Genomic DNA, 15,754 nt, shown 5'->3' with positions numbered 1-15,754 from the left:
AGACTTAGGTATTGACTAAGGCACACAAGTGAAGTCCCACAGCACTGTACCCTATCAGATGAAGGCAGTCCCACTATTCCTGCAGTCCCAGAACTATCAGTGAAATCCATGCCTATTTCTTTCACTGAAGTAACTGTAGGGAACCATCAGAAAGAAAAAACACTAGGTCTTCATGAATGCTTTGCTACTCAGCTACAAAACATGGTAGAGCACCAATGCCTTTATAAAATACTCATTCCCCAAAACACAGGAACAGAAAGGAAGTTGTTGGTTATTCCTGATCAACATGTTTATGTTATCCTCCTTTCTTTTTCCATGGTTAAAAACGCCCTCACACTTTTAAAGAAATATTTACCGTGCAGAGCCTTGCTCTCCCACCCCAACTCTTCCTCTGAGAAGAAAAGTTTTACTTCTAATTGATTCTAAATGGCCTGCAGTTTCCTCTGACCATTGTTCCAGAGAGGGAGGAGTATTCAGAAATCCACATTTGTTTGAGATTTCCTGGCTAAAACCACAAAGCTCATCTTTTTGTGTACTCACTGTCCTCCCACTTCCCTGCATGACCCCAGACACTGAAGGACAGTGAGGAGTCTGAGAACTCAGCCTTTTATTCCGCAGACTGTAATGAAGGACACAGAAGTTGTTCTGATCTCGTGAATAGTTAACCAGTTCTCAAACCCAGGGAACAACTTTTCAGTCATACCAGAAGCTTGGTGCACTATGAGTTAATCTCTCAACTCTAAGCAATGGAAATAACATGCACCCCAAAATACTCTGCAATGTGGCCAAGAGTGAAACAGAAACTTAATTCACAAAAGCTACACAGTCGTGTTCTTCAGCACAGTCGAGCAAAGAACGTGTCAGGAAAAGTTTGGTAATATGCACAAGAGATGGATTAAGCATTCTTCCAGTTGTACAAAATGACTGCAATTGTGAAAACAGAAGTAGCTTGCCTAACTACCCAAATCTGGTGCTCCAGGAATTTCTCTCTGTCCCCCAGGCCTATCCTATTTTGCAGCCTCAGCATTTTTTAAAACACACACTCTAAACAAAGTCCCTTCCTAAAGAATTAGCAATTGCCAAAGCAGCAAGAGTTAGTTATGCATATTAGGTGTGTTAATTATGTATAGCTCTTGTGACATGTTTAAGTCATATTGCAACGGGCTGTCATAGGAAGACAACTAACACTTAATTGGCAAAGAAGATGGGATGTGGTAAAGATGAGTGTAAAACCAGATTTTGAGGCACTTCCTCCTTTCCTCTCAGAGGCAGGATGGGGGCGAATATTTTAAATAGTAACTCAGACAAGAAAGCAGCTGTCAGATCTCCGCAACTGAGAATATACTATCCTGCAGCAGCGAGAGACCAAAGGGGAGAACAGAATATGGTCAAGTGTGCATTACAACTGTATACTTCACAGCCTTACCTTTATTTCAGAAAGCTGCATGACTTCTGGGAAGACTTCAATGCAGTTGGAGTGAGCAATTACAGTATGCATGCGTCTACAGTTCATGATGGTTGTCGGAATGGCTTTCAGCTTGTTACCACTAATATCAATTTCCTCCAACTCTTCCAGCTTGGCCATTTTGCTACGAGAATGAAAGTTTTGAGATATTTTCTGTTACTACTGATGCATATTTTATTCTGAAGTGGTGGTAAGAGCAATGGTTTTCACTATTTCAGTCCAGCAGCGACTGTTGCCTCTCCTCCCATCAGATTCTAACAGTCATGGAATTAAACCTGTGCTTGTATCAATTTCCATTACGCTACTTTTGAAACAGCTTATTTTGCCTACATTCCCTTTATTCATCAATTCACTTCCACGCTTTTTCCTCCTTTCCTCCAGCTCCAGCTTTTCACTTCACCCCAACTTCCCCCCCTCCATTTTCTGGCACCCTGCTCAGCTCCACCCACTTATTCATCTCCCTCCTGCCACCGAAGCCCGGTTACTCAAAACCCCACATCAAGGACAGCGATGTCTCTTCTTTTATTTATTGGCATCTCCTTTCCAAGGTTGTACCCCATCAGCTTTACAGCGCATCTTACACTTGAAAGACTTCTGATTAAAACAGTGAACTGAGAGTACAGCAGTTCATCTAAATTGCTGCCAAGGGAGAATCTCCTTCAGGAGCACAAGGATTTTGTCCCAGTGTGGAAGGACATTCCCAGTGCCAAAGGACATTTCCAGACTGTTACGCTTACAAGTCTTCTGTGAACAGAATCCCACCAGCTGTAAGCAAAGTGACCGAGCTGGGGAAAACAGAAGGCCTCCTTGCCTGACCTTAAAAGTGTACTGCCATCATGCTGAAAAATACTCCAGGTGCAATCAATACACACTAACACTGTGTAACGCAAATGGGTAGCAATGTGCAACAGGGCATAGCAGATGAATCTACCCACTGCAATGTCACCACATCTGAAATACAACCTTTCCCACTAGATCACTGTGCACCTTAGTTTTGCTATGAATATGTTTCATGTTGCCCATCAGTGGGCCAGGGCAGTAAAACCAGTTACTCACCTTGCAGGGAAGCTCTGTAGGCGATTGTAAGCCATATGCAAGATTTTCAGGTGTGGATGGCCTGTTAGTAAGGGTACACATTTATCCGTGAGGTTGTTATTGGTCAAATACAATTCCTGTAAGATGCTATGGGTCTCCTCAGAAAGAGTGGCTGGGGGAAGCATTTCCAGTTTGTTGGCGGAGGCATTAAGAAATCTCAGGCTGCAAAGAAAAGTTGTGAAAGGGATTTCAGTTTTGTCTACAAGTATGAACAAAAATTACATTTGTAAGTTCAGATAGTTACAAAACAAAGGCCAAAAGCACAAGTTCTCTTGACAGAAAAATGAGAAATCTAGTCTTACACCAATAATACTTCTGATTCCATTTTTAAAGGTGCCCATTTACGTGAACAAAGCACCAGCAAAATGAGTGTGTCAAAATGCCTCTATCCCTTTAAAACCTCAATACAGTTAACATTGCTACAGATGTACCCTCAGGTAAGAACAAACCACATCATTTCCATATTTGTTCCACATAAAAATGAATTCCAAATTCATCATTAATGAACCATGACGGTATAGCTACCCTTCAAGTGACTAAGAAGTCATTGGTAAAGAAGTCAACTAGCTTCTCAGAATTTTAAATACTAGCTAGGGATTGTTATTTATATTCTGCTGTTTTAAACCTGCAGGCCTGAAGCAACTACAAAATATGATAAAGAGTCTTCTTTGAATATTTGGACAATTGAGATCCAACACCAATCACAAAAAAATCCCAAACAGTAATTTATCTTAAGTGTTCTAGAGAGAAACAGAGCCAGTGTTCAATTAAACTAAAAAGTAAGATGCTTGCTGATCTGTGCAGCAAGCAAGCCAGATCTGTATGTAGTTCTGGATCACCCTTCCCCTAGCAGAAATCCTTGTCAGTGTTTTCTGAATTCCACAACAAGCAGCAAGGACTGAACAAATAGGGAAAGGAAGTTACTCTTTCCCTCTCAGAGGACCCTTCCCAGGGTGGGAACAAGGCCTGCAGAAGAATAGGCATTGCCTGCTCTTCTCAGCAAGACTCTGCACCCAGATGATTCATATTCCGAGTGAGTCCGGTGATGGCAGAGGCAGAGAGGGAAACATTCTGTTGGTATCTTAAGGGTTAAAATTCACACAATTCCAAACAAATGGAAAATTAAGACCATTTAGCCTTTAATAATTAACCCTGGCACAACCGTGCCTTTTCAAGAGATACAAGACTGCTCTTCTTCCTTCCTCCTCTTGTGCTTGAACTTGAGCTACTGAAGTACGCCTGTCAGGCTGCAGCACCCATGTTCAAACCAGGCTGCAGTGCTCCTACCACCTAATGGGAAATGGCAGTCGCAATACTTCCAGTTGCATTTAAGAAACAGGACTCAGAAATGAGCTAGCTGAAGCCTACACAGCCAGAGATCAGGACACAAAAGGCGTATGTGCTCTTGTCATTGATCTTAAGAGAAAGCTATAAAATATTGATAGCTCTTCCTCTGCTCCACCTAAGCATGCAGCAACTGGCACTGACCTTTAGGTCTATTAATGAATGAAATGGATTTGCATGAGCCGCAGCTGGTTGAAACTTGCTCAGCAGCAAATAAGGGTCAGACATGCTACGGAGAAGTCACACGGAATGTCAAAGGATTTAAAAAAAATATATATTTCCATTAGAATCAGAAATCTCTCAGCACTGCACAGAACAAAAAGTAGGTTAGCTGTTTTACACAGGCAGAGGAGTCCACCATGGAGAAACAGCTTAATCCTCAGGCTCATTCATTATTCACAAGGGTGGTAAAACTCCAAAGGAGGAGGGGAAAGGAAGGATTAATACAGAGCAGGGAACAAGCAACTGAAAGGGTTTTTTCAATGTTATTTATTTTAAAAAGATGCTGCTCAATTTTGCCTGTTAGGCATGAACTACACATACATTAAACCCATTTGAAGTTGGATTACTAAATTGAAGCATACCACATCAATGGCCTCTGTATTTAATTAAACATCAACAAGCACACCTAAGGCCTAAAGTACGGACAACTACTGCTTGGACAACTTGCTTCTGAAATCCATGACAATCTTCACTCTTTCCACAGAAAAGGCACTTTGATTAACATTAAAGCCATGGTACCTTTTGTACTGCTCAAAGTACAAAATGGCCATCTCCAGCTCAGTTTAGAAAGGCTTAATCAATAAAAAGGTTTGAGGATGGAGGGAAAAATAACCTTTTACAGGAATAGGACAGAGATGAGAAAGTAGCAGCAGAACACCTCCCAGGAAGAGGCGCCTTAAGAGGAATCTGTATTTTGGGTACGTTCCATAGGCTGTAGTGCTTCACAGGTACCTTCTTTTAATGACTAAATGGGGCCACACAGATAGCCAACCTAGAGAACATCCTACAGCTATGAAGTTCTAAATGCAGAGGATGCAATTTTGTTCACATACAGCTAGCCCAAAACACAACTGCCAAAGCTTCAGGAAAGAACGCCGTTCTGATAATGCTGAAACTGATACAATCTACTGTATGGAGTACAAATGAAATTCATAAGAAAAAATTAATCAAAGAGTCTTGGCTGTTTCTGTTAAGTTTTCAACACTGATGGAACAAAACAAGAAGACTCAAGCTGTTCCTTCACTGGCACTAAAGTGGTTGAAATCTACAAGCTCCTGCCAGAAATAGGCTTTGATGCACACAGTTTTCAGTGGAAAAAGGAAAGAGTAGAGCTGTTGCCCTGTATCCTACTGCCTCCCAGCCTATTGCCAACAATGAAAATAAATCCCCAGTATTCTGACCTACTGCTTAGTGCCTTGATTCTAACAACACTTAGATGGGTGGAAGCATTTTCCCAGAAGCTTAGGACAGAAACCCTTTGGTAGCAGAGTATCTCACCTTTACCACACCTAACAAACACCTTCACATGCACTCTCTCAGCCAGGCAGCACTCAGAATTAGGATATTCGCACAGTAATCTCCATCTGTGTTTTAATTCTAATGATATCTTTTTGGAGAAGAGTATGTTGTTTATTTACATGTTCCTTTTGACCAGCTGCTACATTAAAATGGTGAAAACATTCCCTAAAGATCCTTCTTTCAAGATATCCTCTCAATTAAAAAAAGAGACACCATCCTTTGGGCAGGGAACAGAATGAACCAGCAGATTGCTCCTGCACACAGCTCTGTTGATTCTGTGCTGTTTTATGTTAAAAAAAAATAAATCTATTCTTGTCCATCGAGCTTCACCTTGCACTGATTTAACACAGAAGTCCTTTTTCAGCTTATTTTCACACCCCTGTTTCTCCATCCTCAAGCAGCGTGCCAGCTGCACATCTTATGAATGCCTTCTGGATTGTGGAAATTTACTTGGGCACAACTGTTCCCATCTCACTTGTGCGCGGACTTTAACTGATTCACGTTCCTTGAAGATATCCCACTCATTCTGCTTATCAGATGGGAGCAGAATGTCAAGTATTAAGCTCAGTCCAAAACTAATTGTTTCCCCTTCCAGTTCCACCCACACCACTACACCATAAGCTCAGCTCATGAAAAAAAATAGAACATCGCTACAGAAACTTGAATTCAGCAGCTTGCACACATACCGGATTATAACATAGTGAGGGGAGTATGAATTAACAAGTATGAGAAGAGTGTTGGGGATTAAGAAAGAAAGGCATTGGCAGAGAGCTGCCAGAATTCTTCAGCTTTGACAAGGTGCAAATTCTCCTCTGGTGTAATAATATAAACATTGAACTCTGGCTAGAATAAGTCACCTTTGGTTTTATGGGGTATTAAAGTACAATCCCTTGTTAGATGTAACTTCTCCAAGACAGAAAACAAAGGCTGTCCCAAAGAATACACTAGAATCAAGGACATGGACCGAATTCAACAAAACAGGCCAAGTGCGCATGCAGCATTCACATGTCTTTCCTATTTAAATCCTGAGAACTCTGAACTGAATTTGAACTTCTGAAAACAAAGATAGAAAGCCTACTGGAAACTGCTAAAGGTTCTATTTTCTTTTTTTCCTACAACATTCATGTCTACTCTAGCATGCACAGGGGCTAAATATAGACTGTTGTCAGGTTTCACTCATACAGCATCTCCCGGCTCCTCACCAGTTTCTGAGGCAGCCTGGCAAACCTGGCTTTGGCAAACCGGCAAACACAGCCATCACTGGAAAATAATTAAGTACTCCAAAACACTTAGGAACATCCAGCATTAGTAAGAGCAACAAGACAACGTTATCCTACGGCAAAGTAACAGCAAGACAAAACTGAAAGCACTGATAAATGTTGGAAAGAATACTGCTGCTGTAAAACAAAATATGCAGAGAAATCAAGTTCTCCAGTTTGGCCTGTGCCCCGAGATCTCTGTCAGCAGAGAGCAATCAAATCAAAATTTCTTCTGCAGTCCCTTCTGCAGAGACATGCCCTCCATTTCTGAGCAGATAATCCTAAAGTAATTTATGATTGAGGTTGCAAATGTGTGAGAAAGAAACATTCAAGACAGGTGTGACTGGGGAGAAAACGTCAAAGCAGCTCTGCCAACCTATTCGAAAAGGGTATTTCTGCTTCTGAAATAAAGAAACAACAAATACAGATGGAAATGTTCAAGTGAATCCTCTTTCCTGTTGATGAACTGCCAAAAAAAATAAAAGGTAAAAAAAAAAAAAAGCCCAAACACTTGACTCTTGTTGCTACCTCATCTCTTACTAATCTATCTTCAGCTGTGTCTGATTCTAAAGATAAAAAAGATACTGACAAATCCTCCTGCAAGCCCTGTCCTAACAGCAGTGAAATGAATGCAGCTAAGCATCTCTGCAACAAAAGTATGTGCAGCAACCACTGAAAGAGCTCTCTGCATTCATTTGAATTTGTTTTCTCCTTTACTTTTGTTGCATCTGTGATATGTACCAGTACTTGTATGAAAAGGCAGCAATTGCTGCGGGTGGAAATAACAAATATTAAGTGTAAATGGATCACCTTCCAGAACTCCAGCAAAAAACAAACAAACAAACAAACAAAAAGACAAAAAACAGCATAGAAAAGCCCAACAAAAATAGATTCAAACAACAACAAAAAATTCAAAACAGTATAAAACAGCTAAACAAAGTTGAAAAGAAGAATCATGAAGCAGCTTAGGGGACAGGTTCCAGATAGGCTCTACAGCTGCCATTACAAAGCAACAGAAAGCTCAAGATGGGCAGAGTACAGCTACACACTTTCACTATCCAACTACCCCTATTACCAATCTTGTGGCTCTTAAAAGAGCCTGACTATAGCTACAGCATTCATGCTAACTGGAAAGGGAAGCTTATGCAATGGGTAAACCCTTGACCTTCATCACTATTTCCCCATTTTTAAACCTAACCTGCCATTACAACACATGAAACGGGGATTTAAACAAAAGGTGCAGGGTTACAGGGGCAAGAAAAAAAGGTTAAGGATCTTGCTTGGGAGCTTTTCCCCCCAGCAGCCATAGCACTTGCATGAATTCTCTATTTCTGCAGCATCTGGTAATGAGATATGAACAGATTATCTGGCTGTCTCCATAGTGCTCATCTTGCCAAGAAAATCCCCACCCAGCAAGAGAAATCCATGCTAACATGATCAAGATGTGCACACTTTCAGCGTAATAAACAGAACCAACCTCAGTCTCGGTCAGAGCAATGTCTCACAGAAAAGACCTTGATTTCTCCTCAAATAACAGTTTAAAACAGAAGAAAATTTAAAATAATAATAATAAAAAAAAAGAAAATCCAGACCAAGAGAATGCATTACACTCTTCATCAGAGAATCCAACTTCTTAACTGGTTTTGAAGAATTAAGGGAGAAGACCGATCAATGTCTGTGGAGTTTATGAAGAAAATACATTTTTCAGTGTTTTATTTCTGTGAAAGTGACATTCCCTGTATGTGCACCAGCGCTCTGGCCTCCCTGCCTTCCTCAGATCTTCTAGATGTTAAAGCTCACCAGCACTTGCCCAAGGCAATTCAGAGCCACTTAGTTAAATAGGATCGAGAAGGAGAAAGTGTTCATAATTCACAGCATGAGAATTTGAGACAAGATATTATCTGTCAACCACATAGACTTGAGTATCTTTCTAAAAAACAAACTCATCTTTTCATGCTGTAAAAGCTAAGTCATTTTATGGAGAGATAAGGGTTCTGCAACATGACTTGTCCAACATTACATAGTGGGAAAAGATCATGGCGGAGTGCTCAGGCAACCCCTTTCTCTTGATGTGTCTGGCAGCACAGATTGTGCTTCCCAAGGAATGCTTTGAGAAGAGAAAATTTGTTTTTTTTTCTTTTAAAGCAAGCAACCAAAACTCCTCAATACCTTTCCCCAGTCCAGGCTCATGGCTACTGACAGATGCAAACATTTGAAAGCAAAGCAAAAAAGAAAGTACTGCAGGAAATTCCAAACCTACAACTCTTACACCGAGCTCTGATCCGCACTGCTATTTTCCTTCACATGCATCGCTTCTGCAGCATTAATAGGAGTGCCAGCATGGACAAAACATTGAATGCAGTCAAAAGCAGTAATGGGGTAGACAACATGTGAATCTCCTCACAACTGCTTCCGTACCACGAACAAGGAGGCTGCAGTGCCACAGCAGATAAGCTTTGTTGATACCTGTGCTTAAAAACACATGCCCTGTGCTGCCTGAAAGCTGCATAACATCAAGGCCGCAGCTGGGAAAAATCCTTAGGTCTGCATTAGCCACTTCAGAGCATGTTTTTCAAAAGAATTTGACAATTTCTTTTCAGTGCACATTCAGCCAATGTATGGAAGCCCAGCCCCAGTCTTAATTTCAGCCTGTGCTTTTTCCTTTTGGCATCACACACACACAAAAAAGCCCAAAACAAAACCTCAGACCAACTGTCCATAGCTCTGTAGCCCTGTTTAAAATGGTGAGTTGTGACCGAAAAATAAATTATCCAAATTCTCACTCACTACCCAAACTGCACCAATCCGTATTCCAGCCCTACAATCTATGCATGAAATTTACAAAAGGATTTCTCTTTGCTTTTTGAGATGCCAGTAGCTTTCTGAACCTGATTTGATGATTCTTTCCACGTTAGCAGACAGGAAAATGGTGCTTTTTGTATTTTAAATAGAGCTAACTTAGCAATCGTCAATAAAAAAAACTTGCACAAGGTTTCATTTCTAAAGTTCATACAATCTCTATTGTACAAGAGTCTGAGAAGTCACCTACAAGACCATTACAGCTGCTGATGTGAAACTTCCCTGCCACATGAACAGACTATGAACTTCACCATTTTTAAACAGAAACATAACAGGTAATCACGATTATTACAAGCGCAGCATTGCTAAGTTTCGTTGTTTTGACTGCACTTTACATGAAAGCCTCAATTATAGCAATAAATTAACACTGGAAAAATTTTGCTGGTTATCAGTTTGTTCCTAAGGCTGTACCCTACTTAGGGCTTAATGGGGACAGGCACGCAATAGTCTAAAAGAGAAAGTGTAAAAATCAAGACTGAAATGCCATGATGGTTGCCAGAAACAAAACTCTGTCCTAAAGAAATCCCTCCTTTGGGACATAATTTCCTTGGATTCAGCAACCTTGAAACTGTGAATCCCAAAAAGTTTAAACAGAATGTTCCCACCAGAATGAACAGTATAAAAATGGGGGGGTTTAATATTCTTAACTAGACAATAATTTGTGGTAGAGAGAGACCATTGTTCCTCTTGCTTCTTTGCATCTCTCCAAACCTAGGAGCTAAGTGTTCCTTCTGTTGCAGTTCAGACCAGAAATAAAACCCTGCAGCACAAACTCTGACTGTTAAATTATGTATAGGCTAAAATATTCAGAAATACCAAGACTATTTGTTAAAGTGCAGAGGTGCAAGGAACACTGACACCAAGCAGGGCAATACCATCCACCACCCAATTATGCTATGAATCCCTGGTATTTTAATCGCAGTCACTTCACAGGATATGTTTAGATCAAGGAAGAAAGATTATGAAGACTTTGAGACTACAGGAACAGCAGTGCAAAAGCAAGAAGCCAAAAATCAGATGAAGTGGTGACACCAGCTAAATTAGCGACAAACATTTGAAAGGCATAAAAAATTCACAAAGCGAGGACACAGGAATAACTGAGTTATTCTGACAGCCTTATGCACAGATCTTGTTTTGTTTGATGGGTATAAATAAGTTCTAGCCTGTGACTGAAGGGATGGAGTGGGGGTAAAGCTTTCACACTCCATCAAGCAAGACTAAGAAATATATATTTAAAGAAACTGCCACTAGCTCATCTCAGTGTATGTAGTAGAAAATAGCATGTGCTTCTCTTTACAGTTGGATTTCAAGAAGTAGGTGTTCCAGCAGGAGCTCAGTAGAGGAAAAAAAGCTACCATATAAGGCAACAAAACTAGAATAAAAAGAATTTGTGTTTTGGTCCTTCTCACACAAGGCTTGGCAACTTTCAAATTAGAGGAACCCTCACATTACCCTTTCAGCTATGAAATGAAACACAAAGTAAGGTTTTTCACGCACAAGTCGGAATTCCTTTACATTTACCTGTCAGCTTTCAAAAGTAGGTTAGATGGCAGCTCAAGGAGCTGGTTGTGCTGCACATCCAGGACCTCCACTTGCGTTCGTTCAAGCCGATCTGGTAGCCTTCCTAACAAGTTATGTCCTGCCAGCAGTTTACGCAAGCTGCTGTTGTAAAACAACCTGCAAAAAAGAAAAAAACACCCAAAATAAGAAAAATCTCAGCTTAAGGTCTGCTTAGTGATCTTCAGTTTGATGCCACAGTTCATTACAAGAAAGTGATTCAGCCAACTGATTAGTAGACACTGTATTAGTTACACCCAGATCTGAGAATATCTTCCCACTCTCCACCAACTTCTTAAGAAGGTAAAAAGGTTGTTCAGAGACAGGTAAGGAGATTTAAGGATGACTAAGGAGTGAAAGTAGCAAGAAAGGGTTACCTTATTGCAGTGTATAAGACATGAACATTTAACATGACAGTGAACTAGGGTAATTGCTAACAAGGGCTGCAAAAAGCCTTGCCTGTGGGATCCCTCTAGATAAAGAATTTCAGAAGTGTGGGTGAAACAAGTCACCTCACAAACTTCATAGTAGTTGATGCATCATGTACCGATTCAATCCAGTGCAGTTCCCCACCCCATGTTTTCCTTTTCCCTTAATACCAGACAAACATAAAGCCTCCTTTCCAGTTCTACAGCAAATGAAATTTATCTAATCGGCTTTACTTTCTTGAGCTTTTACAACCGATAGATGACCCCAAGTCCCATCCCCCACTCTGCTTTTGTGGGATGTTAGGGTATACTAGGGATAGGGAGAAAAGAGCAGTATGAGGGGAAAGACTGGTTATCAAACTGTAAATCTGTGATATAAAACACTTAAAGAGTTTAAAATCTGCACCAAATAACCTCAAAAAAGGCACAAGTGTTGATTTTGAGCAGAAATCACTTTCAACAAATTAAGAAGAAAAAAGATTATTCTGTCTGCCACCTATCTTAGATTCCTGCTGCCACAATCTTTAATCTGGCGAGCCTGAGGGCTGTGCTGACCCATTTCAAGGATTCTCAAATTACTCAGCATTACAGCAAAAAAAAAAATCTTCTTCCCTCAGTTTCAATGATCCATAGACCCATTAAGGGCCTTCCTCCTCCCTCTTTGCTACAATCCATCAGGTCACTGGATTACTGTGCCAAAATAATCAATGAAGTATGCCGAGTATTTTCCCCTTGACAGATACGGTCATACTCCACATCCGCGTGCCAGTGTTAACAGTTATCTCAGTTGGCTGGATCATCTGAATTATGACCACGGATACAGGTCAACTGCCAGACACATCATTCCAGAAGGCTCAATACAGGGTAAAAAGATTTATCATACAGACGTATGCGTATTTATCATGCTTTTTGTATTCTATATATATATATATATATGTTTGTAATTCCAATTTTACATCAATGTGAGAGATTTTATAGGATCTGCCTCCCTATTCTACTTCCTTTCATAATCAAGACTGGCTGGTATCACCAACACCAAACACTACAGGGAAAAAAAAGCCAAACAACAAGAGTTGCAGGAGAATATCTCCAGAAAAAAAAAATAAAAATCACACTTGGGGTTTTTTTGGCTTGGTGGGGGCAGTGCCATTTTTAAATCAGCAAAGCACAAGTCACGGTGAAAGCCTTAACAATCCTCTCCTGTATGGAAATGCATTTTATAAATAATTCAAAAGAACTAAGTAGGCCTTTGGGAGATTTTTTTCTCTCGCTTTCAAAGTTGCACAACCACCAAAGGAACTGCACTCCTTGAAGAAAACTTGAAGCACCAACACGCAGCTGAGGAAGCTCCTGACAAGCCTGGGACAACCAATTCTCAGGCCGGGTGAGGAACCAATCGTTCTCCCTCTGAGCAGCCTCCCCACTTGCCTGATTGCCACTGAGGCTCTGATGGGATCTGATGGTTTAAGTCTAAGCACGCTGCTCAGCATCAGGCATCTTTGTACAAAACATGGAACTGGATGAATGCTTTCACGAAACCTTTAACAAGCCAGCATTCAAGAGAACGCAGCCTTGAATATAAGCAGATATTTTCAAAAAACGGTCAAAAAAGAAACAAACCAAAAATATATACAGACATCTGTTCACCGGTGGCAGCAAGGTCATTTTGGCAGCCCTTAATTGAAACATTTCCATTTTTCATCGGGGAATTCTCTGACATCTGTCCCATTATGATGAATTTGTCCTGCTTTCTTAAGTATCCTTTTAGTTATTTTTCAGTACTTTTAAAGCAGAAATGGGCTCCATTATAGCCCAGCAGCATACATTGCTCCTGTTTCCTTTGAGAAAAACATCAGTATGCAGGCCTCTCTCTCTAACTTTTTGGCTTCAAGGCTGCTTTTCTATGTCAAGGGGGGCAAATAGAAACAGCCTCAACCATAGTTTGTTTAGATTAGATGCAACCTTCAGCCTTCCAGGAAATTACTGGACAGTCAAGGCTTGAACATTTGTGGCTAGGGTTGCAAGCATCCTCCAAGGAGTGAGCTGTTTGTTTACCTGATGTGTTTTTAGAGTGCTATTCCATACAGGGAAAAAAAAAAAAGCAAGCATTAATGTACATGAACTCTTACTGAGCACTCATATTTTTCTTGATACTTACACGAAGTATATATGCCTGAGCTGTTTGCATTTGAATTCAGAGCCAAGTTTCCCTAAACGTTAATTAATGTTTAAGGCCATGTTTCAAACTGAGCATTAAAAATGAGCTGACTTATTAGGAACTAAGCTATCTAGACACATACTACAAAGAAGAGCTTTCAAGAGATAAGCTGTTTCCTGGGGTTAATGATAAGATGGCAGGAGAGACAAGTGGGATGTTGACTGTACCTAGTTTTCAGCTAATCATTAATCTCCCAAAGATATCCGGTATGCCTTGATATTCCTTGCTGTTATGAAGTGCAAATGAAAGGCAAATGAACTTTGGCTCCCCCCACCTTCTGAGTAGGTGCAAGTTTCACTTTGTGTGGAAAAAACAGTGTGATTAACAGTCTGTATGTTATGCCATTAGTTTGCTCAGTAAATCTCCTCACATCCTTTTCTGCCCAGATTCCTGAAACCTATTCTCTTCCCACCTCCAACACTAAATTCCCAGACTCAGACAACACCAACTTTTTTGTTTCTGGTGCTCTTTAGCGCAGCACAGCTTCATAAGTAAAACAGCTCTTCACGCACTATCTGTCCAGTTTTCAATGGCTCTCTGTACATCCCCACGCATTTTCAACACTTGTACCCAGCATGCTCTCCCTCTTTCACATCATCTCTTTTGAAGCACGCAGCGCAACCAGAAAGGACAATTCTTTTCCACTGAAGTCAGGCACTTAAAAAAGCTCAAAACCAGAACCTGACTGGTATTTGGACTGGGACTATCTAGAAAATAGTTGCAAACAGCCATTCATTATGTAACTGATTTCCCTTCTTGTTCACTTCCTTTCCTACCACTTTACCAACTTTTAGAGTCTTGAAAGGGAGATGATCCTTATATTTAATGCAGTTACTATGCATGCAAAAGCCTACTTGCTTTATGCAGCTTTACTCTCTCCTCTCAACCCTTTTTCACATCTGAAACTCAAACTGGGCTGTAAAACAGAGTCTCTAGGCACCACTAAAACAGAAATAAGTTACAAGTCCTGGATGTCTAAATTGTCATGTAAAGTTATGGCTGTAAATATTTAATATTCAGTATTAAAAATGAAGGGCTTTCCTCCCTGAACAGCTTCAAAACTTCCATCTGGAGTTCAAAGGCACTGTTTTCTCTGCATGAAAGTAAAAGAAGAAAGGCTCAGTGGATGCTTGTGGCATGATGACACCCCACAAGGTAAAAAATAAAATCAAACAGAAGACAAAATTTGCCTGACAATCGCTGGAACAGACTAAACACTGAATCAGCAATTATTTCTGAACTGCTTATCTTGTACCACATTCTGCAGCTGGTTTGCAAGACTCACCGGGCAGGCAGCTCACTTATCCGATTGTGGCCAACGTCCAAGACTTCCAGTTTTCTGCTGTCACATACCCACTCAGGCAGGTTTTCCAGATTATTTCTGTGAATAAATAACACAATGAGGTCTACCAGATCATTATCGAAATGCTTCTCCTCCACATATACTTCCTGCGATCATATCCTCTAAGGACACTGCAGTAAGACTTACAGTAACAGCATAAAGCTAACACATTATTACCTCCCAAGATATGTAGCCTCTAACCAGGAAAGGAAAAAAAGCTGCTTTCCAAGTATTAAGGAAGGAGTATTAAGAGTATCAGAGTATTTAGAATGAAGTCATCTTTCCAAAGGAAAGGAAACTATTTCAGTGCACATTTGTGAGACACCCTTCAAAAAATACTCATGGGCTCCAGTGGAAATATCCCTTTGATGCCCCACAAATTCAATTTTGAAACCCAGTCTGCTGCTCTTCACTAAAGAGAGTAAAACGTTCAGTGCATCTATCTTAAAAGCTGAGGGTTTTGTTTTTCTTGCACTTTTCTCCACTGAAGCTAGCCATTCTAAAAGTTAAGTTCTTTAAGTTTTTCCAAATAGCTGCACTGCAAGCATCCAGCTACACACAGTGGGGCACTCGCGTATCCTGCCTTAAAGACAAAAGCCAGTAGTGTAAAATAAGTGTACAAAATTGATTGCACATGCATTCACATATCCACTACTTCAGTTAGCA

The 15,754-nt window shown here is 40.5% G+C and overlaps 1 protein-coding gene across 1 annotated transcript in view; it reads right to left on the bottom strand.

The window, feature by feature from the left end:
• PHLPP1 (PH domain and leucine rich repeat protein phosphatase 1) overlaps nucleotides 1-15,754 on the bottom strand; it is a 133,943-nt gene that overhangs the window by 13,857 nt on the left and 104,332 nt on the right. The window contains exons 9-12 of the mRNA XM_072329061.1: nucleotides 15,032-15,127; nucleotides 11,065-11,220; nucleotides 2,522-2,722; nucleotides 1,427-1,589 (exon numbers count right to left, since the gene is read on the bottom strand). Of these exons, the coding sequence (XP_072185162.1) occupies nucleotides 1,427-1,589; nucleotides 2,522-2,722; nucleotides 11,065-11,220; nucleotides 15,032-15,127 (616 nt within the window). The remainder of the gene's footprint in view (nucleotides 1-1,426; nucleotides 1,590-2,521; nucleotides 2,723-11,064; nucleotides 11,221-15,031; nucleotides 15,128-15,754) is intronic.

Source organism: Excalfactoria chinensis, chromosome 2, assembly GCF_039878825.1.
Source record: "Excalfactoria chinensis isolate bCotChi1 chromosome 2, bCotChi1.hap2, whole genome shotgun sequence".
Taxonomy (NCBI): Eukaryota; Metazoa; Chordata; class Aves; order Galliformes; family Phasianidae; genus Excalfactoria; species Excalfactoria chinensis.
Note: the sequence above shows the minus strand (reverse complement) of the source record. Positions and strands in the feature narration are given on the sequence as shown.